This window comes from Arachis hypogaea, chromosome 20 (genome assembly GCF_003086295.3).
Source record: "Arachis hypogaea cultivar Tifrunner chromosome 20, arahy.Tifrunner.gnm2.J5K5, whole genome shotgun sequence".
NCBI lineage: Eukaryota > Viridiplantae > Streptophyta > Magnoliopsida > Fabales > Fabaceae > Arachis > Arachis hypogaea.
In genome coordinates this window covers 340,268-362,613 of record NC_092055.1, presented here as the reverse complement: position 1 = coordinate 362,613, position 22,346 = coordinate 340,268, and the positions used below count along the sequence as shown (strand labels likewise).

The 22,346-nt window shown below is 33.5% G+C and overlaps 3 protein-coding genes and 1 long non-coding RNA gene across 5 annotated transcripts; 3 read left to right on the top strand and 1 right to left on the bottom strand.

Annotated features, from left to right (window-relative positions):
- Positions 1-955: 955 nt before the first annotated feature.
- On the top strand, positions 956-4,810 carry LOC112784219 (uncharacterized). Of its 2 annotated transcripts, none has more exons than XM_025827360.3 (3): positions 956-2,757; positions 3,035-3,321; positions 4,208-4,810. In XM_025827360.3, exons 2-3 carry the CDS (start codon positions 3,045-3,047, stop codon positions 4,489-4,491), a joined length of 561 nt encoding a protein of 186 aa, XP_025683145.1. In that variant the 5' UTR covers positions 956-2,757; positions 3,035-3,044; the 3' UTR covers positions 4,492-4,810. The 2 variants fall into 2 exon arrangements, with proteins under 2 accessions (XP_025683145.1, XP_072086662.1); XM_072230561.1 differs by having other exon boundaries at positions 2,719-2,884.
- A 1,068-nt stretch (positions 4,811-5,878) lies between these two features.
- Positions 5,879-11,040, bottom strand: LOC112784218 (arabinosyltransferase XEG113). Its single transcript, XM_025827359.3, has 13 exons — positions 10,580-11,040; positions 9,420-9,716; positions 9,079-9,284; positions 8,567-8,672; positions 8,191-8,447; positions 7,965-8,100; positions 7,600-7,694; positions 7,460-7,513; positions 7,136-7,249; positions 6,819-6,917; positions 6,611-6,730; positions 6,423-6,509; positions 5,879-6,305 (listed from the first exon to the last, which is right to left on the bottom strand). Exons 1-13 carry the CDS (start codon positions 10,749-10,751, stop codon positions 6,138-6,140), a joined length of 1,911 nt encoding a protein of 636 aa, XP_025683144.1. The 5' UTR covers positions 10,752-11,040; the 3' UTR covers positions 5,879-6,137.
- Positions 11,041-13,742: 2,702 nt separating this feature from the next.
- On the top strand, positions 13,743-16,621 carry LOC112784286 (pentatricopeptide repeat-containing protein At4g39530-like). The gene is made up of 2 exons (XM_025827436.2): positions 13,743-14,073; positions 14,164-16,621. Exon 2 carries the CDS (start codon positions 14,233-14,235, stop codon positions 16,528-16,530), a length of 2,298 nt encoding a protein of 765 aa, XP_025683221.1. The 5' UTR covers positions 13,743-14,073; positions 14,164-14,232; the 3' UTR covers positions 16,531-16,621.
- Positions 16,622-17,136: 515 nt separating this feature from the next.
- LOC140182875 (uncharacterized) lies at positions 17,137-21,666 on the top strand. The gene is made up of 2 exons (XR_011879123.1): positions 17,137-17,353; positions 19,265-21,666. It is a non-coding gene; the product is annotated as an uncharacterized lncRNA (long non-coding RNA).
- Positions 21,667-22,346: the final 680 nt, after the last annotated feature.

Sequence of the window (22,346 nt, the reverse complement as noted above, 5' to 3'; positions counted from 1 at the left end):
TAAATCTAAACCAAACCGAATCAATTATATTTTGATCGATTCGGTTCTAATTTTACCATAAACCCGAATCAAACCGACCGTGCTCACCCCTAAATTTTATTACAAATATTTGTTCAAAAGATTTTAGAAATTAAATTTTTATGTGATTTTTTTAAAATTGATTAAAAAGTATTTTTATTTTTAAAATTTATTGATTTTTTGCAAGTCCTTCCTCTTTTTTTTTTTTTCTTTAAGAGAAGCACTAGTTTTGAATTATTTTATTTGTTTCGTCTGGGTGAACCATGTGAGCCCAATTCAATACATTTTTGTCCAAAAAGATGTTGTACAAGATTTCTGAAGAAAAAAAAAACTCACGATTTTAACTATTTCATGGCTCATAGCCAAAAGTCCAAAACACAAACACAATCTAAACTTGTGGCTGAGGCATGTGATGTAGTAACAAAAGGTGTTTGTCTAGGGAATACTTATGCTCATGGTTTTTAAAAAAAATGACCTAAAAGAGTTTATGAATACAATTTTGAGAATGACTTAAATAGATTTATGAATAAATGATCATTTGTATTTATGAAAGATGAAAATACTGATATATGTATTCACTATTCACACTAAATCGAAACTAAACTTATATCCACGCAAGATGTCTTCCGTGTGAATATAGCTATAGAAGAAATGTGGAGCGTGGACTTGTGGACTAAGTCTCGATCACCATGAATACAGCTATAGAAGAAATGTGGAGTGTGGACTTGTGGACTTGTGGACTCAGTCTCGATCACTATGAATACAGCTATAGAAGAAATGTGGAGCGTGAACTTGTGGACTTGTGGACTCGTGGACTCAGTCTCGATCACTATGAATACAGCTATAGAAGAAATGTGGAGCGTGGACTTGTGGACTCAGAGGACTTGTAGACTCAGTCTCAATCACTATAAATACAGCTATAGAAGAAATGTGGAGCGTGAACTTGTAGACTTGTGGACTCAGCAATGGAGTATTGACATTATAAAACCAGCTGTGTATTTTATATTGGTATCTACATCAAGAAGAGGATGTTGGATGAGTTTTTAAGGGGTTACTTTTGCATTGTTTAATTTAGTAGGATGTTGTTACTATATTTTTCTGTTAAATAATCTGAGAGAACATCATATACATGATAGTTTTTCAGATATGGCCTCATCATTGAGTGTATGTGATTCTTTTTATTTTTTGGTGGTATTTCCATCTGTTCACATAATATTGGAATCAACCTGCATGAAGTCACTTCGATTTAAAGTGAATCTTACACCTTATATTGATAATTTGCTGTACTATTTAGGTCATATCAAAATTTTTTAGCACAAGTATGTTTAGCTTTATAGGTCTTAATGTAAAGAAATTTTTTTCATCGAATATTGACCTAGTAAATTATTTTGATTTGAAAAAAATGTTTGAATAATTTGGCTACTATGCATACAAAAAAATGTATTAGTATAATCCAAAAACTCTTGATATAAAAGTAGGTCTACATCTTATATATATGAAGATAAGAAAATTAGAAAGGTGTGTAACAAGAAAATATACTTGTGTTAGAAAATTCTAATATGGCCTAAATATATTTGTATTGCTGTGATTATATTTGTATTGTTTATGTTTATGTAAAACAAGCGACTATAAAATAGTATTAGAATTATGTGTATAAAATCTAATTTTGAAAAAATGAAAAAGTTTAGATGATTGTTAAATAAAACCATTAAAAACCTATTTGTTTGATATATGAGTTTTGTAGAGACCTATATATTTGATATGTGATTTTCTTCTGTTTGATGATAAATAATTTGTTTATGAGAAGGATCAATTTGTCTTAATTTAAGAGTCACTAATTTGATGTAACACGTTAAATTATTCTGTTATTACTTATTAGTACTTAACAGAACGACGGTAAAAAAAAAAAACAATTAGTTTAATGTCAGAAAATGTTGAAAAGAAATTATATAATAAATTTTTTGTTGAAGATCAAAATATTTATTTAAAAATTTTTTATAGATTAATTTAAATAAATACTCTAATTAAAATGAGACTGAAGTATAATCTAATCAACAACGAATGAGGAATCATAATATGCTGATCTGTAGAAGCTATATTTAGCAACATAAGGAGTAAATCAAATCAAGATGCCAACCTATAATAATAAGATGAATTATTAGTCAAAAAATTGTGACCAACTTTGAAGAAACTTGTCTAAGAATCAAGATACCTTAGCATGCATTTGGTTATTGGACACAGCCACAAATAGAAAGAGACATGGTAAATTGGTAATTGAAAATTTACCTATAAAATGCATTATTTTGTACTTGTTTTTTCGTATATTTGTATCTTGTTTCAAATATTAAATATCACTCATCATGAAAATGTTTTTTTTTTTATTTGGTTATTATGAAAAAATTAAAAGAATTTAAAAAACTTGAGAATAAAAGTGATAAACATAAACCAACACAATTGGAAGAATATAAGAACCAGAAAGGACAAAATAAGTATTAAGCGTAGCCTCAGAAGTGAGAACATATCCGAACTGAAAATATCAAGAAGCATTTGGAAATCGAATACAACAACCAATTACAAGATTCCACGTGTCAGAGTTGAAAAATGCACGCGTCGACGAACGCGTCTTCTTCTGTGTGCATACCGCGTCACCCAAGCTTTTACTACGCTACCTATATAAACTCACAAGATCCCAATTTCTTCTCCTAATTTCTCAATTTCTTCTTCTTCAATCTCGATTCGGTGAGTTCCATTTCCAATGATCAATTCATGTTCATAAGCTTTGATAATCTCAAAACCTAGAATTCTAATGTAGTAGTAATGTTTTAATAGTTGATTTGGATCGTCATTGTTGCTGCTGCTGTTATTGGTTCGAACTTTCTGTTTGATCTCTGTAGACCTAGAAATTTATTTCATTTTAGTTTTGGATTATGCTGCATGCAAAGTTTGCAACTTCATCAGTAAATTCGATTGGATTTGGATATAATTCCATGATGATTGATTTTTGTGAATGATTCAGATTACAAAACATGGGTGGTGGGAAGGATAAGCATGATGAAGGTGACAAAGGACTTTTCACAAACCTTGCCCAGGGCTTTGCTCATGGAGGAGGACATGGTTACCCACCTGGGCAATACCCTCCACAACAAGGGTACCCTCCACAAGGTTACCCTCCACAACAGGGGTACCCTCCACAAGGTTACCCTCCACAACATGGGTATCCTCCACAACAGGGATACCCTCCACAGGGGTACCCTCCACAACAAGGATACCCTCCAGCTGGTTATCCTCCTCAACATGCATCAGGTATAAAACAATGTCTTTTGATTTCAACTGCTTTGTCGTCAATGGTTACAAAGTTTTAATTTTGATAATTGAGATTGAGATTGTACTTACTCTACTTTGTACACTAAGCTAACACGTTTTCCTCTCCCATCCAGTGGGGGAAAAGAGTGGTTTGGCTCTGTGAGAGAAAAAGTTTAGTACATGTAACACAATTCTCTGATGTATTGTCAATGTGAAGAGTTTTAATGTTACTTCCCTATTGTCAACCAGATATGCATGATTTTTTATGTTGTTAGAATCAAAATCAAGCAATTTTAATTGTGCTACTATATACAATTTGATGACTGTAAAATGTAAAAGTGTTAATGGCAAAGTATAGTCTGCTTTTTTAAGTTTTGGTAGAATTCAACACTTCTGTAAACCACTTCTAAGGGGAGGTTAATGTTGCCAGGACAAATTGAGAGTAGGTGTAATGAACTTCCACCTAATTTTGAGGGAGATAGTGTAATTTGTCCAAATGTTAATGCTCTGGCAATGTATATTTAGAGGCTTGCTGATTATTTTTTATATAATCGCGGGAAAGATTGAACTCTTGAAAAAGCTGCCTACTTTATAAACAATTCGTGATTGTTTAGCTAATAGAACAATTCAACAACTGAAACCTTATTACTTCCGCAATGACAGAACTTTTGCTATGTCTGATGAGATATGTGCTCTCTTCTTAGCAATCAACATTCCTAGCACACTACTTTATTTATTTTGTATGAAACTTGTTTTTGTTGAAGTTTTTCTGTACCCCAACATTTTGCTTCGTTTGATTTCTTTTTTCCTTGTGTATCATTATCCTTGGCCGTGGCAGCAACTAAGTTCTCTGTTTTTTTTCCCCCTTGCAATATTTGTTTACCAGGATCTCATGGTGGCGGACATGGCGCTATGGGGGCAGTGCTTGCAGGCGGTGCTGCCGCCGCTGCTGCTGCATATGGTGCTCACCAACTTTCCCATGGCTCTCATGGTGCTCACGGAGCTCACGGCGGCTATGCGCATGGCGGCGGCTATGGATATGGTATGCCCCATGGTGGCAAGTTCAAGCACGGCAAACATGGCAAGTTCAAGCATCATGGTGGCAAGTTCAAGCACGGCAAACACGGCAAACATGGTATGTTTGGCGGAAAGTTCAAGAAGTGGAAATGAGGAATGTATAATCATGATACACACTACTAATCGCTTGCTGCTGCATAATGCTTGTGTTGTTAATATATAAATAAAACCATTACATGGTATGATGTTTACTGAATCCATCATCTTTTATTGGTTGACCCTTTTTCATTTTTTTCCCCGGATATATCTGTACTTTCTTTTGGCTATGACAATGATCGCTGATGATAATTTCAATTACCTTCCTGAATTTCATTAGAACGACACAATGATTGCTGGATAACATGGGGATCCTTGAGGTTTTTAATTTATTTATGCCTTTCTAGGCAGCAAGAAGCAATAGATTGATTTAGCATGTTCCTTTGTTATTTATTTCTTCTAATAATGTAGCTTTTGAAATTCAGCATTGTCTAATATTAGCGTGACGAAACAACGAAATCATTCTCTTTTCCATGTGTGATGTGAAATTTCTCATCTATTTGCATGGTGATCATACTGCTACCATGTTGCTTAACTAAAGCTATTTGTATCTCTAAGTGGATATTTATTTGAGATGCTAACTTAGATATAAGAGCATAATAATAAATAAGGATCATAAACTCATCAATGATATTTAAAAAAAAAAAAGACATTAGCTTATATTTCCTCCAAGTTTAATATAATTTAATGGTAATTTGATATATATTTTCTTTATGAAGGAGAAGTTGATTAAACAATTTTTATATCAAATCTCAAAAGGGAGGAAAAAAAATTCTTAAAAAAAGGTTGTAACAAAGTTGGGTCAATATTTTGGTTTTCCTATTCTTAGTTGCATCGTTTATATATTGATGAGGCAAAGGCAAATCACCAAGTGAGGTGTTTGAGCTGAAATTTTGTTTGCCACAACCACGAGTATCAAACTAATTGTAAGAACTGAAACAAATATTTGAAACTTTTCTATACCAAAATATCTCTCGGAAAAGAAAATAGGAACTAAAAACTAACATATTTAACTCCTAAATATCATGTGATAAAATTCAACGTCTCTAATATAGAGTAAATTTTTATAGTGGTCTTTGAAATTCAGTCGATTATCTAATTTGGTTTCTCAAATTTTAATTTCATTACAGTGGTCATTATAGTGGTCTCCTAGATCGAATTTCAGGCACCATGATGGTTCCTGGACTCCTTTCCGATACTGAATCAGTAATTGCAATGATAATATGGCACTCCATTGGTAACTTCGCACCAGAAAAGAGTCCAGGGACCATTATGATGTCTAGAGCTCGATTTAGGAAACTACCATAGTGAAATTGGAATCAGGAGGACCAAATTGAGTAATCGTTTGAATTTCAGGAACTATTACGAGGATTTACTTGTCAAATATTATAATCACAAGTATGCAATTTAAAGAAATCAAAAGGGTAAATGAGTGCACCTCACAAATCCAAATTGCAGGCTTCCATTTCTCTAGTCCGCAATGCTAATATAATTTGATAAAAGGACAAAAATTTCCTCAATTGCTACACAAGATCCAATTGTTTGCTAATTCCTCTATAATAACTTACATCCTCAATATGGATACAAATCTTACTTTGCTTTTGTAAAGTATACATTGTTGGCCTTCACAATCACGGTTAGAAACTAAACCAACTTTGCACTTGGGTCTCTTACTCCCCTCAGTATATCAATGAATTTGATCTTCACCAAGGTGGATGATCGTCCTCTGGTGTTTGAGGGGGAATTGCTTTCCATCCAGGTTTCTCATCCCAGTACATATCGTAATATATGTGACCGGGATCATGATCAAGCACGCAGCACCATATGCCTACGTATCGCTTGACACGGTTTCTGAATTTCTCTTCCCTTTCCTAGAAAACATAGAAGCATGGTATCCGAAGTTCAGAACATGGTAACTATTTTTCTTTGTATCTTTGAAGCTAACTCAAAGTAAAATTTCATATTCAAGAAGCAAAACATGGCCTTACCTTGTTAGTGAAACCTGTGAAAGCATCTTGCACTGAAGAGAACTTGATAACTTTGACATCCTTGAATGGTGAGAAAATTTTCATAAACTGCAAATGCAAGTAGAGCAAAACCATGTTAAGTATCTGCATTTCATAAACAAAGTATATCTATATATATAAAGCTGGTGCAGAATAAGAATATCGAATACCGTCTCTTCATTGCTATGTTTTGGAAACTTGAGAAATCCCCCAAGGGTGGTATTATCTGATGCATCACAATCAGGGGTTCCTTCTTTGCAGAGTTGAACATCAAGCCATGAATTTTTAACCTGAACTCAGTAACCAAAGGAAATGACTTTTAATAATCAACAAAAAAGAATCATTACTCAGAATTGTTTGCAGTTAACATTGATTCACCTCCGATGGCAGAGAAGGATTATCAATTATTGAGTATTCTCTAATAGCTATTTCAGGGCCAAACTCTTCTTCTGGGAGTTTTTTCAACATAACATTCACCTGCAATGTATTGCATTTAATAAGAAGCATACGGCAGTGATGATAAAATATTTTAAAAATCCAAGATACGAAATTTAAAACCATATTAAATATACACTTGTTTCAATAAAATGTTACGGGTGTATCAAGCTTACACTGACTCAAACTTGGATCCAAAAGCATTGATATCAAATGATGTAAAAGAGAAAATGAAAAGAGATCACTTGAATAGGAAATACCTCAAATACATGATCCAAAGGACAGAGAAAAGGTTGCCTAGTCAAAGTCCCTTCTAAAACGCCGGGATGAGGATACCATAGCCTATCAATCCTGCACCATAGTGGAGGCATGACCTAAACAGACACAAAGATCCAACTTTAGGATAAATATATTGAAACCATTTTAGCATGTTACGGTATGAAAGAAGGTACATGGCTAACAAACGTATCAGTAATGAGAACTGTGTTAATAGTATTAAGCCAAAAAACAATGGGCATCCATGATGAGAAGTTACAATTCAACATGAACACAATGAGTGTATGATCCAAGAAATCAGTTTTTACCAGTGTTCTGTTCAAAAGGGAAGCAATTGCAAGTGCAGTCCTAATCTGTTTGATCTGCGAAAAATCGTGAACCATAAATATTAGAATGTTATAACATTATTTCCCTAAACATTAAAAGGATCAGGTCGATACATACATACTTGGTAATTAACAAGGGCAAAATGTGATTCAACATTATGTTCTCCACTTAACAACAAGCCTTTTGGGATAAATGGCTTAAATGACAAGAAGCCCCCTGCAAAAGTTCTTCTAAAAGTTAGGTTGTAGCAATATCTCAGAACTTAAATCATAAAAATTCACTGATCAGTTGACACACTAGAGTGACAACTTCTAATTTTTGGCATCAGAAGAACTTAGAATAAAATTAAAAGGTGCAATGATATCGATTAATTCATGCAGCCAACCCCCACCAGGTGGTATAAGGCTTTGTTGTTGTTGATTAAAAGAATACAATTAAGTTAATGATCAGTGAACCCAAAGTTATGGAGCAAAAGCAACTGAGTACCTGGAGGATTATAGTATTCCGGTGGATCATGGAAAAGCATGGCTTCTCGCAGTCGGTGACGCTTTCCTTCAGTGCCTCCATATTGAAATGTTGTGTGCACAGCATAAGGCTTCAACCTTAGCTGCTGATACATAGCCTGCAGTACAAATTGTGGAGTACATAAACGAAGGAAAGAGAAAAATTATACTTATGTATGTATGTATGTATGTATCATACTGCTTCCTACCTGGACAAAATATGTATGGCCACTACAGAAAATACTTGCAGGCAAAATTCCCAGCTTCAGATTTCCATCAAATGCATAAACAAGTCCACTGTCATCACCAACGGATGGTCCTAGGCTTTTGCGTACGATATCATTAAAGCCATTCTGATCCCATATCTTGTCATCAGCTAGAAGCATTTCTTTCCATTGCTTTGCCAGCTTTTTTGACGACTCTGAGGGTCTCCAATGGAAAATTCCTATGTTGTAGGCTCCACTAACTATTCAAAGGTGATAGACAATATCATCAATATAGAGTATTGAAAACAACTAAACATGAGAAAAAGCATGCACAATTAAAATCATGACAATTAAGTGCTCAGCAACATATCATTTTCACCTTCATTCCAAACTTCGAGACTATCATCAACAACTGTTGGTATTAACTGATCACTTGAAGTCAAAACATCTGCTTCTGGATAGCGAGCAAGATATGGAAGCGGGTTCTGTTTTATGAGTGCATAATTGAATGTATAAGTTATCAAAGAGTAGCATACCAGATTGTGCATAATAAATGCAACAGATAAGAAATAATAATAATAATAATAATAATAATAATAATAATAATAATAATAATAATAATAATAATAATAATAATAATAATAATAATAATAATGACAACAGAAAAGTAAAGAAAAGAGATTAAACAAGATAAAATGGATCAGGGAAGAATGAGGGACTGGATAAATGCTATAGCAACCTGGAAAAGAAACTGAATGAAACCTCTGTCATTGCATACAAAGTAGATGAAAGGAAAACATTGTAGCCAATACAAATTTTACTTCTTTTGGAATTGAAATATTATTCAAAAGGGAATGACTACAGAAACATATAAGTAAAAATGAAGATCACCTGCATCCAAACCATGTCGGTATCGCACATCAACAGCTCGAAACCAAAAGGAAGTATGGCATCTATTAGAATAACTTTTTCTCTTCCCATTTTATGAAATGTTGGAGACCCCCAGCCAACATCCACTGTGCTCATATGGCTGCCCATGTCAAAAACTGGCACCCCTTTCCAATATAGTGCCTCCAATAATTTGGTGTCCATCGCACCTGAAGAATAGATATCAAACACATTTTACAAGGATCAATTGATGGTGTAAATACCAGAAATGCATTTCTCGCAAGGCATCACTGCACATCTAAGCAAGGAGCATGAGAAAACAAAATAAGGCTTGAATGGCTCACCAACAAGAAAATTAGTGACTTCCATATCTGTCAATTGTTTCACCCAAGTCAGAATAAAATCCATGAATGCATAGTTACCAAAGGTCACTATTACAACATTATCTTTCACCCTTTGCTGAACCAGCTCTTTGGTCAGTCGGAAAGTCTCCAAAGCGGGCATCTTTTTGTCGAGTGGAGGAACATCCCATAGAGACTTTGTCGATGCATTTTGAGGCTCCAGAGAAGGTGGGGGCACATTATGAATCACTTCTGGCTGGGAAATGTTGAGTGTTTGATCCCTAGGAGGCTGATTATCATCTGGAAAAGTAAGAAATAACTTTCAAAATCCTTTGAAAACATGATGGAAGAAAAACAAGGCTAGAAGTCACAAGTGTCTTATACAATACACCATTAACAAAAATAGGAAGGTTACTAAGTTACTAGCAAACATAGACAACTCAACTAAAAGAAGTGCACAGACTATAATTGCAATGATGAACTATAATGAAAAACGTTGTTTGTTGTGCACAAAAATGCAAATCGGAGCCTAAAGAGGTGATAGATTTGATCATCTTTGTCTTTTTGAACAATAAGTAAGCTCTTCCAGAAGAACACTACACAATGTAGGGGGTGTAGCCTTTCCCATTAACACGAAACAAACCTTCTTTACGGGAAGAATGAATTTTCATGCTAAAAGGGTATACTATATTTAAGCTAAAACTACCGAGCACAGCCACAAAAAGCTGCAATTGTTATGCATACAACAAGTCAACAATAGATAACAGAAAAATGACTTCCAACAATAAGAACACTCTACACTATGATGAGCACACAGCAACATTGTTACAGTCCTAAAATTCAGAAGGGTACATCAGATTCAAGCCAAAACTTTCAAGTCCTTGCAGGGCAACAAGCAAAGGCATGATTTTTAGAGAGGCATAAAAGAGATTTTACTTCAGAAATCTTCTACATAATTGAAGAAAAAAACTGAAAACTGATTTCTATGATAATCTACTCTCTTTCTTCAGCTTAAAAAAAAAAGTGTTTTTCCGGCGAAATAAGCTGAGACAAACACACCTTTATTGAGAAAGCAAAAGACACACATGATCGAGAATGCATAGAGAAACAGTAAAAGGAAGAGTAACAGCAGCAGAAGTAAAAGAAGTAAGAAAGGAACTCACGAGAGAAGGAAGAAGAAACAGTGGAAGGTGAAGAGAGCAAGTTGTTGGAAGAGTAAATTGCAGAGAAGACATAGAAGAAGGAAACAACGATTCCAATGATGACAACGGTGTAGATCGTGAGGAACAGAGGCTTCGATTGGGCCACTTCCTCACACCCATTTCTCCACGCCATTACTGTAACCTTTGTCGCAAATTGAAGAACAGGAACCACTGCTAACTTTGTTGTATCAAACACATAATCAGCATCATTGGTTCATGTTCGTGTTTTTGTTTCTAGCTTCATTTCATTGAGTGAAGAGACCAGAACCCAGAACCCAGAATCGAGATTTGGGTTTTGGTGATTGGAAGAAGCAAATGAGATTGAAAAGTTTCCAAATTTTTTTATGGGTGTTGGTATCGATGATGCGCGGGGTTTGGTCAACGAATCAGTTTTGCTCAACCATGACTATGCCCAAATAAACAACAATATATTATATATCCTTACTAATTTAATAAATGAAAAAAATTAATAATTTTAATACCTGCTTACTAATTTAAAATCAATATTTATCGATATATTTAGGATAAAGTATTTTTTAAGAAAATTAAAAATTTTTAATAGATTTAAAGAATTTATTTTATTTATTTTTTATTGAATAAATAAAAATTTATCTATTAATTTGTATTGATTAATGTAATATATTTAAATATGCATATAATTATATTAATTTTTTTCAACTTTAGTTGAGAGAGACTTGCTTATTCTTGGATTTTAACTTTGTATTTTTCTTTCTCTTTGATTGGATTTTGGATATTACACCCTTAAATTAAATTAATTTATTTAAAAATGATGCCATCTTTTCCGGTGGTCTAGAATCTAGATCTGAAGAAACATGAAAGATGAAACTGTATAATAAATAATAAATAATAAAACAAAGTATACCAAAAAAATTAAAATAATGATAAGTCATAGCATATAAGTAACATCCCTTTGTAATGCATGAGAGGAACGGCAACCTGTATCATTTTCGAAGATGTAATTATATAAGAGCAATGCTAGGGGCCAGCAACTTTTGTGATTGGTAGCCATCAAATAGCCATCAATGATGATCTAATGGTGTGAGATTGGTGTGAGATTTCATCCAATGACTCACCTTTATCTGCTGGTTATATGCTGGCCAAAATTCAACAAAACTGCTGGCCCCCTAGACTTTTCCATTATATAATATATCAATTCAGCACTGTAAAATCAAATGCAAGAGACATGTTCAGTGATGATCGATTAAATTAAATTAAAATTAAAGTCTACTGCAATAAGTTTTTTTCTGTGGTGACTTACTGCAATAGGTTATAGCTCGTGAAAATTCTTCGCATGGTAAAATTTACCTAACTATCTCTATGAATAGATTTGGCAAACTTGTTAGAAGAAAAAAAAGTACGTTTTAACTTTTTTTTTGAAAATTTCAATTTTTGATTTGATAATTTTTTATTCACGAATGTAGAAGTGATTCTGTATTTAAAATGATTTAAAATGACTTTGGCAGTTTGAGAAGTTTTAAAAATAGCTTTTTTAAACTTTTAATTTTTGAAAAGTAGTAGTATTAATGTTTGATATAATTTTTAAAATTAAATTGTAACTTTCTAAAAAGCTATTTAGGAGTTTATAAATAAGTTATTTTATCACATCTTTTTATATTTTACCAACAGGCTTTTAGTTATTAATATTTAATTTTTATTTATCTTTTACCAACTTTATCCTTTATACATGATATTATATTATTCATAAAATTCTTATTATTTTTGTTTATATGAACTCTCTTTTTTTATTATTTATTATTTTTTTATTAATTATTTATTTGATATTATATACTTTTATAATTATGATTTTTTGTATTTTTTTATTATCTTTTTTATAATTGTAATTTTTTTGTATTATTTTTATTATCTTTTTGTAATATGATTTATTGATCCTATTAGATAAAGTAAATTAAACAACAATTAATTATAAATAATAATAATAATAATAATAATAATAATAATAATAATAGCATACTAAAAAATAATATTAAGATATTAAAAATATACTATATAAAAAATATTATCAACATTTTTTTGATTTATTTCAATCACTACCAAGATAAATAATTAATTTTTTTATTATGTTTAATACTCTCTAAAATTTATATTTTGTTAGTTTTAATTAAAAATATATTTTACCAATTTTTATATGTTATTTTTGTTTTAGTATATAAATATTATTTTTATTATAAAATTAATTAATAAGATCTATTTAAATATCTAAATTAAAATGATAAGATAATATATGCAAATTATTTAAGTTGATGTCTATTTTAGTAATTTTTTTTATCTTAAAGTTATTTTAAGAAATGGAATCCAAACAATATTTATTTTATTATAATCTATTTTGATATAAAAATTACCTAACATAAATCACCTTAATTAATACAAACTTATTTTTTATTAAAATTAAGTTTATAAAATTAATTTTATATAAATTCGCGTTTATAATCCAAACACACAAATAATAAAAAATTAAAATCCAAACCAAGGTACACGTGGCTTTCATTGTATACATGATCACATTACATTCAAATTAGAGCTGGAATGCAGAAAAGAATTTGCAACTTGTCACCAATTCCAAACACTTAATACTTAATTAATTGTTATAGAATGGTTCCCATTTTGAGAATGCGACTAAATTGTTAGGTATTAAGGTGTTACATGTCAACATAAAAAAGTCAAGAGTTTTTATTAGTGGCTTGGTTCAAGTAACATGTATACAATTAATAGAGATTAATTAGGGATAGAATAGAGTATAATTTAATAATTTATTTGACTTTTTCGTGGTTTTTACACCGTTTTATCGTGAGACACATGCTAATATAATATGTAATTGAAAATTAAATTCTTAGTTAAATGCAAACAAAACTCATTTTCATTGGAAAGGTTACTAACCTTATTAAATCAAACTATATGATCTATTTATCATTTCTTTCTTCAGATGTAGAACTACAATATTGTCTGCTATCATATCTATTACTACATCACACTTTTTTTTTGGCCTTTACTACATCACACTTGTGTCAAAAAAAGAACTACATTGGGCTTCATAAGCAGAGCCCAAAACAGTTTTTAAGCCCAAAACAATTTTTAAGCCCAAAACACTCACTCCAAAAAACAAACACTTCCTCACTTTCTTCTCCGGTGAACCTCGCCACCAATCCCCACCTCCTTCTTCTTCTCCTCTCAGTACGTTCCAGTTATTTCTCGTTCAACTTTGCTTTTGGTTGTTCGTGTTCATTTTTTTTATTCGATTGATAATGTAATTCTTTTGCTTTTTGGTGCATGAAATTTGTGAGCTGTGACAAAATTTCAAGCACCGTTGAAATCTAGCTGTCATTGCTGTTACCGATTGTTCTTGAATGGAAATTGAGATGCCAGATGGGCAGATCCCCAAACAGCTAAGGCCATTCTGAAATTTGAATGCTTTGAAGGTACTATTACTTTTTCATGTTTTGTTTGGTTGCCAATTCATTGGATGGAGTATTATTACATGTTTAACTTCACAACTAATTGTCATGCAGATCACATATTCAGGTGATTAGGGGACCAATTTGATTTAGTGGAAATTTGGATGAATTGTCCAAAGGCCAATGCATGTGCTATTTGACCATCATCGTGTGCCAACTAAATCCATTCATCTTCTTCACCAGTTTTTTCTGTCATTGGCCAAGTCTTCAAACCCCACAACGCTCGCAGAGTGCAAACAAATTCATGCAAAGCTTGTAGTCACCCAATGCATCTCGCAGACGCATTTGGCAAATAACCTTTTAAGCCTTTATTCAAAATGTGGCCAATTCAGCTATACCCACCATCTGTTCGACCAAATGCCCCACAAGAACGTTGTTACCTGGACAACATTAATTTCTGCAAATCTTAGAAATGGGTATCTCCCAAAAGCCTTTGACATGTTTAATCACATGCGTGAGGTTGGTGAGAGTCCCAATGAGTACACGTTATCTGCACTGCTCCGCGCTTGTGCTGATCCTGGTTTGAGGGATGTTGGTTTGCAGCTTCATGGTTTGTTGGTTCGGTGTGGCCTTGAGAGGGACAAGTTTGCTGGGAGCTCTCTTATGTATATGTACTTTAGCAGTGACAGCGATCTTGAAAGTGCTTGTTGTGTCTTTCATGAATTGTTGGAGAGGGACCTTGTTGCTTGGAATGTCATGGTTTCTGGATTTGCTCAAGTTGGTAAATTTGGTGTGGTGAAGAGGTTGTTTAGTGAAATGAGGGAGGTTCACTTCTTGAGACCTGATCACAGCACTTTTATTGGCTTGTTCAAGTGTTGTTCTTCGTTGGACCAAGTTAGGGGAGTTCATGGGCTGGTGTTTAAGTTTGGTGCCGAAGTTGATATGGTGATTGGCAGTACTCTGGTTGACTTGTATGCTGAATTTAGGGACATAGATTCTTGCAGGAAAATCTTTGACTACATGGAGGAAAAGGATAGTTTTCTCTGTAATTCGATCATTACAGCCTATACCAAGAACAATAGAGGCGAGGAAGCTGTGAATATCTTCAAGGATTTATGTAGACAGAGGATGAAGCTTGAGCAGCATGTGTTATCAAGTACTTTAAAAGCCTGTTTTGAATTAGAGGACTTGAACACTGGAGTTCAAGTGCATGGCCAAATGATAAAATATGGGCATCAAAACAATTGCTTTATAGCAAGTGTGTTGTTGTCTCTCTATTGCAGTTTTGGTGAACGAGCAGATGCAGAAAAGTTGTTTAGAAGGATTGATGATAAAGATATTGTAGCATGGAACTCTATGATCTTGACTTATGCTCAGCTGGAGATGGGATCTGATCTCTCCATGCAACTATTTCAAGAACTTCGAAGAACTACATCTTTGCAAATTCAAGGTGCCACTCTAGTTGCTGTTCTGAAGTCTTGCAAGAATAAACCGGAGTTAACTGCTGGTCAACAAATCCATTCACTTATAGTGAAATCAAGTATAAGTCATCTTACTTTGGTTGGCAATGCATTAGTCCACATGTACTCTGAGTGTAAACAAGTGGATGATGCCTACAAAGCTTTTCTTGACATTGTTCATAAAGATGATAGTTCTTGGAGTTCTATAATTGGAACTTGTAAACAAAATGAGATGGAATTTGAAGCATTAGAGCTATGCAAAGAGATGTTAGCCGATGGAATCACTTTCACCAGTTATAGCCTTCCTTTATGCATCTCAGCTTGTTCGCAGCTTTCAGCAATAGATGTGGGAAAACAATTCCATGCTTTTGCCATCAAGTCTGGTTACAACCAAGATGTCTATGTTGCAAGTTCCATTATAGATATGTATGCTAAATACGGAAACATGGAGGACTCAAAGAAAGTTTTCGTTGAACAACAACAGGCGAATGAAGTAATTTATAACGCCATGATATGCGGATATGCACATCATGGAAAAGCATTGGAAGCCATAAAAGTTTTCAGTATGTTGGAGAAGAATGGCTTGACGCCTAACCGTGTAACTTTCTTAGCTCTGTTTTCAGCTTGTAGTCATGGCGGTTATGTTGAAGATATTTCGAATTTCTTTACATTGATGCTTCATAGATACAAGATTAAGCCAGAATCCGAGCATTACTCGTGCCTAATTGATGCCTATGGTAGGGCAGGGAGGCTAGAGGAAGCTTACGAAATAGTGAAAAGGGATGGAAGTGAAGCATCATGGAGAACACTACTGAGTGCATGTAGCAATCATAATAACACAAAGATTGGAGAAAAATCTGCTCTGAAGATGATAGAATTAAATCCCAGCCATCATGCTTCGTATGTTCTACTTTCAAACATTTATAGTGCAGAGGGAAAATGGGAAGAAGCCCTTAAATGGAGGGAGAAAATGGCCAAGAGTCATGTGAGGAAAGATCCAGGAAATAGTTGGTTAGTCTGAGGATCATTTACATCCTACCCACATATTTTTAATTGTATAGAAAGATGCATTTTATTTTATGATGATAGCTAATGTAAATTTATAACAAAAAGATTTTTCTTTTTTTTTTTTATAAAAAAAAAAGGGGAATCACATTATAATACATAAATGAGGAAGTTTAGGAACCAGCAACTTTTGTGTTTTGTGGCCAGTACTTAACCATTAAAAGAAAAGTGAGTGATTTTTCACCATTTGATGTAATCTCACATCATTAAAAACACTATTGATGGTTACAAAACACAAAAATTGCTGACCTCCTAACACTCCTCTACATAAATAGTATTTTAGAAAAAGGAAAATGTTTCTATGACGAAATTAATTAAAGGAAAAATTGAACTTGTTATCTCATATTTTCATCAATAGATATAACACATACAAAAGTTTATCACTTCCAATGATATAAGTAATAAGCTATCATGTTTTTGTACCTAATTTTATTAACCAAAGATTTGAAGTGAAATAACACAAAAAAATAAGAAATAAAGTATATGTTTTACCACAAGTGGCAAGTTAGTTATAGTGGTTAGCTGACTAGTATATAAGCAAAACTCATACTAGATGCAGAGTGAGGATCACCCTCTGGATGATTGTATTCTTCTTCCCCCTTCTCTAATATTCACTCTCCCTCATCTTCCTCCTCTTTTCTCAACAATTTGAGTTTCTTTAACTTCAAGGCCCTGGTTTCAACATGGTCCGGTGAGCTTTGTGGTGAAGATCTCCATACTACTCGCAATTCAAGAACCCTTCTAGCCAAAGTTCTTGAAGATTCTTGCAATCATCTGAGGTACAAGATCAATGTACATTTTCAGAAGTTTAAAGTGTAAAGTGCATATAAATAATGTTAATTCACTTAATTGGTTCATGTGAATTAATTACACCCTTTATAAGTTTTGTAAACACAAGTTTTAGATTAAAATTGCTATGTAATACATGAGTTATAGTGCTGCTAGTGCTAGGTAATTATTATTCAGTTAATAGAAACACATCCAAATTTAATGTCTCACACTTTTTTCACTTGTTTAAAATCACAAAAATTTGAATTTATTCAGTGTTCATCTCCCTTACCAGTTTCAAAATCAAAATAAAAAAATAGAATCTCTAAATAACATTCTCTAATAACACTCAAAATTTTCTCTACATTCAATTTACACTAAAAAAAACTACACTCTTTCTTGTTTCTTCTTTTTTTGGATGTACTACACTCTCCCATTCTTTTCCCTCACTCATTGCTCATTCTTTTTTCCAAATTTTGTTCATGACTTTTGAATGTGCATGAATGATTTTCTAATTTCGTTTATCATTTTTGTATGTGCTTTGTTTTATTTTATTTATTTATTTTTTTTACTTTTCAGATGATTATCTGTTTTTGTTTGATTGAAATATTACTATTTTTTGCATGTGCTTTGGTTATTAACTAATTCTTATTAGCTGATCACTTAACACTTATTAACTGATTAACCTCTCTCTTTGTCATATTCGATATTTATTTGTTGGTGTAAACTCAGGTGCAGTCGACTTCACGTAAAGTTGATAATTGAGAGCCGTTAGATGAAAATTTAGTCAAATCAGTCAAACCATCTAACGGTTCTCAGCTATCAACTTCGCCTAAAGTCGACTGCACTTGAGTTTCCACCTTATTTGTTCTCTAGCACTTGGGGGTTAAGCTAAGGTTACCGAATCTATGTCTTGTTCATGTTGTCTAAACAGTGTTGATTCCTTGTATAGTACAAGTATTAGTCGTGTATGTAATTCTACTAAGTTAGGTGCTATACATTAATTGTCACCCAAGTCAAAAGCAAAGTTGCAAGTCGAGCCATAACATAATAATGGATACAACAATCCAATGTTTTTGAATTGATGGATGGACCAATCACATAAATACAAGAAATCATGTTATATAATTATCATAAAGTCTTCCCATCTTGTCGGGCTTCCCAGAAGACGGTTTTAAAATTTCAAAGGCAAAGGCCATAATCAACCACTTGCGCATTCAAACTTTTTGTCATAAATTCTAAAAAATACGTACCTTTCTATATATATAATATAACTACTCGCCTAGCTAGCCTCCAAATAATGAAAATAATTGTTTAGCATTTTATTTCCAAGTGGGAAGTTGTTGTCATCAAAAGAAAATATAAAATAGGAACAACATGGATCAAATTGTGGTTCCTCAATCCTCATATATATTTAGCTGATGTCACAAGTATAAGTTGTCACAATTAAGTCCATAATTCAGTGTATACAGATTTTTGTTATTTATATTTTCTATTTAGTATATCGAGATAGGATTTCTTCTTTTGTAAACCTAAATGATGGTCTTTGAAGAATTTTGATATGGATAAATAAGTCTTTGGAAAAAAAAGGAATTGACAAGTTATATTATAGTTCTTAAACTTTATTCGAATATATCCAACACATTCATTCATAATAAAATAAAATAGTAAGTTAATCTCCATTTTTTTTGGTAAATGAAAAATTGGTCCCTTCATTTTTAAAAAATTGAGAAAGAAATTAAATCATTTAAAATTTGAAAACACAAAGAAATAATTAGACATTTTATTTTATTACATATTTGATGAGTTTGTAAAACTCAAAATTAATATAGTGATGACTAAACATTATTAATATGATTAATTATAAAATTATTAATTTGATTTTGGTTCATATGTGTTAATTAAATAATTTTGCTGTGCAGATTTTGCTATTGGGCCGAAAAATAGCAAGCCCGATATGATAAAGAAATTCAGCCTTGGAAGTTGGAACAAATTGATTTAATTATTATGGCTGAAGCAAGCTTTTGTTAGTTGGGCCAGTATATTGTTGAAACAAGCTCATTTAAATCTTTGTTATTAGACCAAAGCTTGGTCCGAAACCGATATTGAAAGAAAGCAAAGTTCCATGCTTTCAACGGATCCCACTTTCAATTTGTGATGGATTTCAAATTCAATTAACTTGCTTTAATTGCATTGAAATCATGAGAGAGAAAATAGCAATTGATTTTATTGCTATCATTAGTGCTACACGCTACCTAAAGTAAGAGGGAAGTAAAATTGATTCATTTTAATTCATTTGTTCAAATCTATTGAATATTTTTCTTTCTACTCTCTCTCTTCTCTCCTCTAGTTTCGGTCACTTCAGCAACTATGGAAGAAATTTTAAGCTATCAAAAGAAAGTGGAAGAAGCTAGTTGCAAGGCCATAGTGATGATGGCATCAAGAAAAAGAAAATCTGAAGTATGGAGTGGTTGAGATCTTTGCCAAAATGGGTAAAAAATGGTGAAGTGATCTTAAGCTCTCTATGCCAAAAATGGTGAAGATCGTTTCGGTCAGAGGAAGAAGATCCTTGGAGGGATGGCTTGTCTCTGTTTTTGTTCAACCACTACATGGGGTAGCCACTGTAGCTACGTGGAGGATGAGGCAGAAGTTAGAGTAGAAGAAACTGTCATCATCAAGAATACATCAAGGGCTAGGAGTCTTTCTTGAAGTGCAAGTCAAGATGGAAGGCCCGGATTGATGGAGCTTGGTGCAAAGGGAAGACACAGAGGTAATTGCATGTTGGTTATAGCATTCGGTTTCCTCTCCTCTCTCTCTGGCCGAAACGGTTTGGTTTGAAGAAGAAGAAGTTTAGCTTGGTTCAACAATTTCAACCGTGGATGCTTCCCCTTCTATAAATAATGGAGAACAGCCAGGACTTGAAGCAAGGAGTGAGAGTGCAAGGCACAGAGTTCTCATAACTACCTAAGTAACAGAAGTTCTTCTCCTTCAATGTTCTTTATTTTGTATTTTTCTGTTTAATTTTGTCTGTCTTGAGTCTCATGAAAAAAGGCAAACAGTGAGGTTTGTAAGAAAAAGTCACAGAGCAAAAAAAGGCAGAGAGTGCAAAATTTAAAAAAAAAAGCCATAAATGTCCTTAGAGGTTATTTGTACATCTGTGTTGTGTTTTATGATTCTGTGGGAATCCCCTTACAAGTTGGGTTAACACTTAGCAGTTGAAAGCTTGGCAGTGACCAAGTCAAGTTCAGGATTGAGATTAGATTTTGGACTTGTCCCGGATAGGAATGATAGTTTCTAGAGAGAATTGGTGTATGTAATCATGATGATTATAGTGAAATTCCATCATTGTTATGATGGAGACTGGATGTAGGCTGCATTGCACTTGGCAGTTGAACCAGGATACTTCGTGGTGTGATTTTCTCTCTCTCTCTTCTACTCTATTTCTGTTTCTGCTGCATAGGAGATAAAACTGAAAAATATCTCTTGCTTTGGTTACGAGATAAAAAAAAATTCGTAGCTAGATACGAGACAAAAAGTAAAAAGCCTCCAAAAATAATTTTAAAGGCCAGCAAGTGTTATTAAACAAAAAGGGACTAAGATTCAATCATCTTCTCTTAGCCACCGATAAACCATCACTATTAATGTGCGTAATATTTTAGACGTTTAAGTAGGGATGGCAAAATTCCCCGAGACGCGGAGATCTCTGCGGGGACTGCCCCGAATGGGAATCCGATTGTGGGGAATTTTCCCCGCGGGGATGGGGATGGGGGACAAAATTCCCCCGAAGCAGGCGCGGGGACCCGAGCGGGGATCCCCGCCCCGTCCCCACTATTCCCCGAAATTTATGAATTCCTTGAATTATTCTTAATAGTTTATTTCTCATATATGTTTTTTAGTCATTTCTCACACACACATATATATAGCAACCCAAAACTCCTAATCTTTATTTGCATAACCTCTCTTCAATTCAGAGATCCCTAAGGCTGTCCATACTCCATCCAACCTCTCTGCAGCCACCCCCTCGTCACCCTTCTCACCGCATCGTCACACCTCACCGTGCCATTACCCTTACTGCGTCGTAATTTCTATTTGCGGCGTTCCTTTTCGTAACACTGCCGTCGTGTCCATTCTCCACTTTGTTGTCGCGTCTTCCACCTCGTCCACTACTTTTTTCTTTGGCTCGTCGTTGCGTCTCCCTATTGCGTTATTTCGAAAGAAGTCACCATCGTGTTATTTAGACTTTTTGTATAAAATCTTGCAGTTTTTGTATAAGATAGATACTTGTAACTCTATTCATATGGAAATTAATAATTAGTTAGAACTATTATGTAGATGGGGAATGGGGTCCCCGCGGAGAATGGGGCTCCGTGGGGAATGGGGATGGGGAGCAATTTTCCCCCACGACGGGGAATGGGGCGGGGATGGGGAGTAAATCTGAGGGCGGAGATGGGGAGCAGGGAGGCATCCCCCGCCCCGCCCTGCCCCATTGACATCCCTACGTTTAAGGAGTAATTATTCAGTTTCCTTTCTCAATAAAAAATAACGAGTTATAAAAAAATAAATCTCATAAGGCTAACATATATAAATGGATTTGAGCAGATGGAGATATAATTTAATTACGACCGAGTTATATAATACACGAAGACTAAATAATAAAATAATGTATACCAAGTTAAAATACAAAATATAATAAGCATATAAAACATTGTTTACCATGTATTGTATTTAACTGTAAGTCAAACTAATAAAAAATTACTGAAAGAAACCTCAAACTCAAACATCTGAGATCATTCTTATCCTCCTCTTAACCATAAAATAACTAAGATGCAAGGTAGCTAGCCCTAATTACATAACTATATGATACTATAAAAATCCAAACGTGTATGCTCCATTAATATAAGATATTAATTAGTCGAATTAATCTATTACTATACGTCTTGTAGTTGGTGTGTATCTTAACAACTTGAATTGTTGGTATAATAATTAAATATTAAAGCGCTTAAT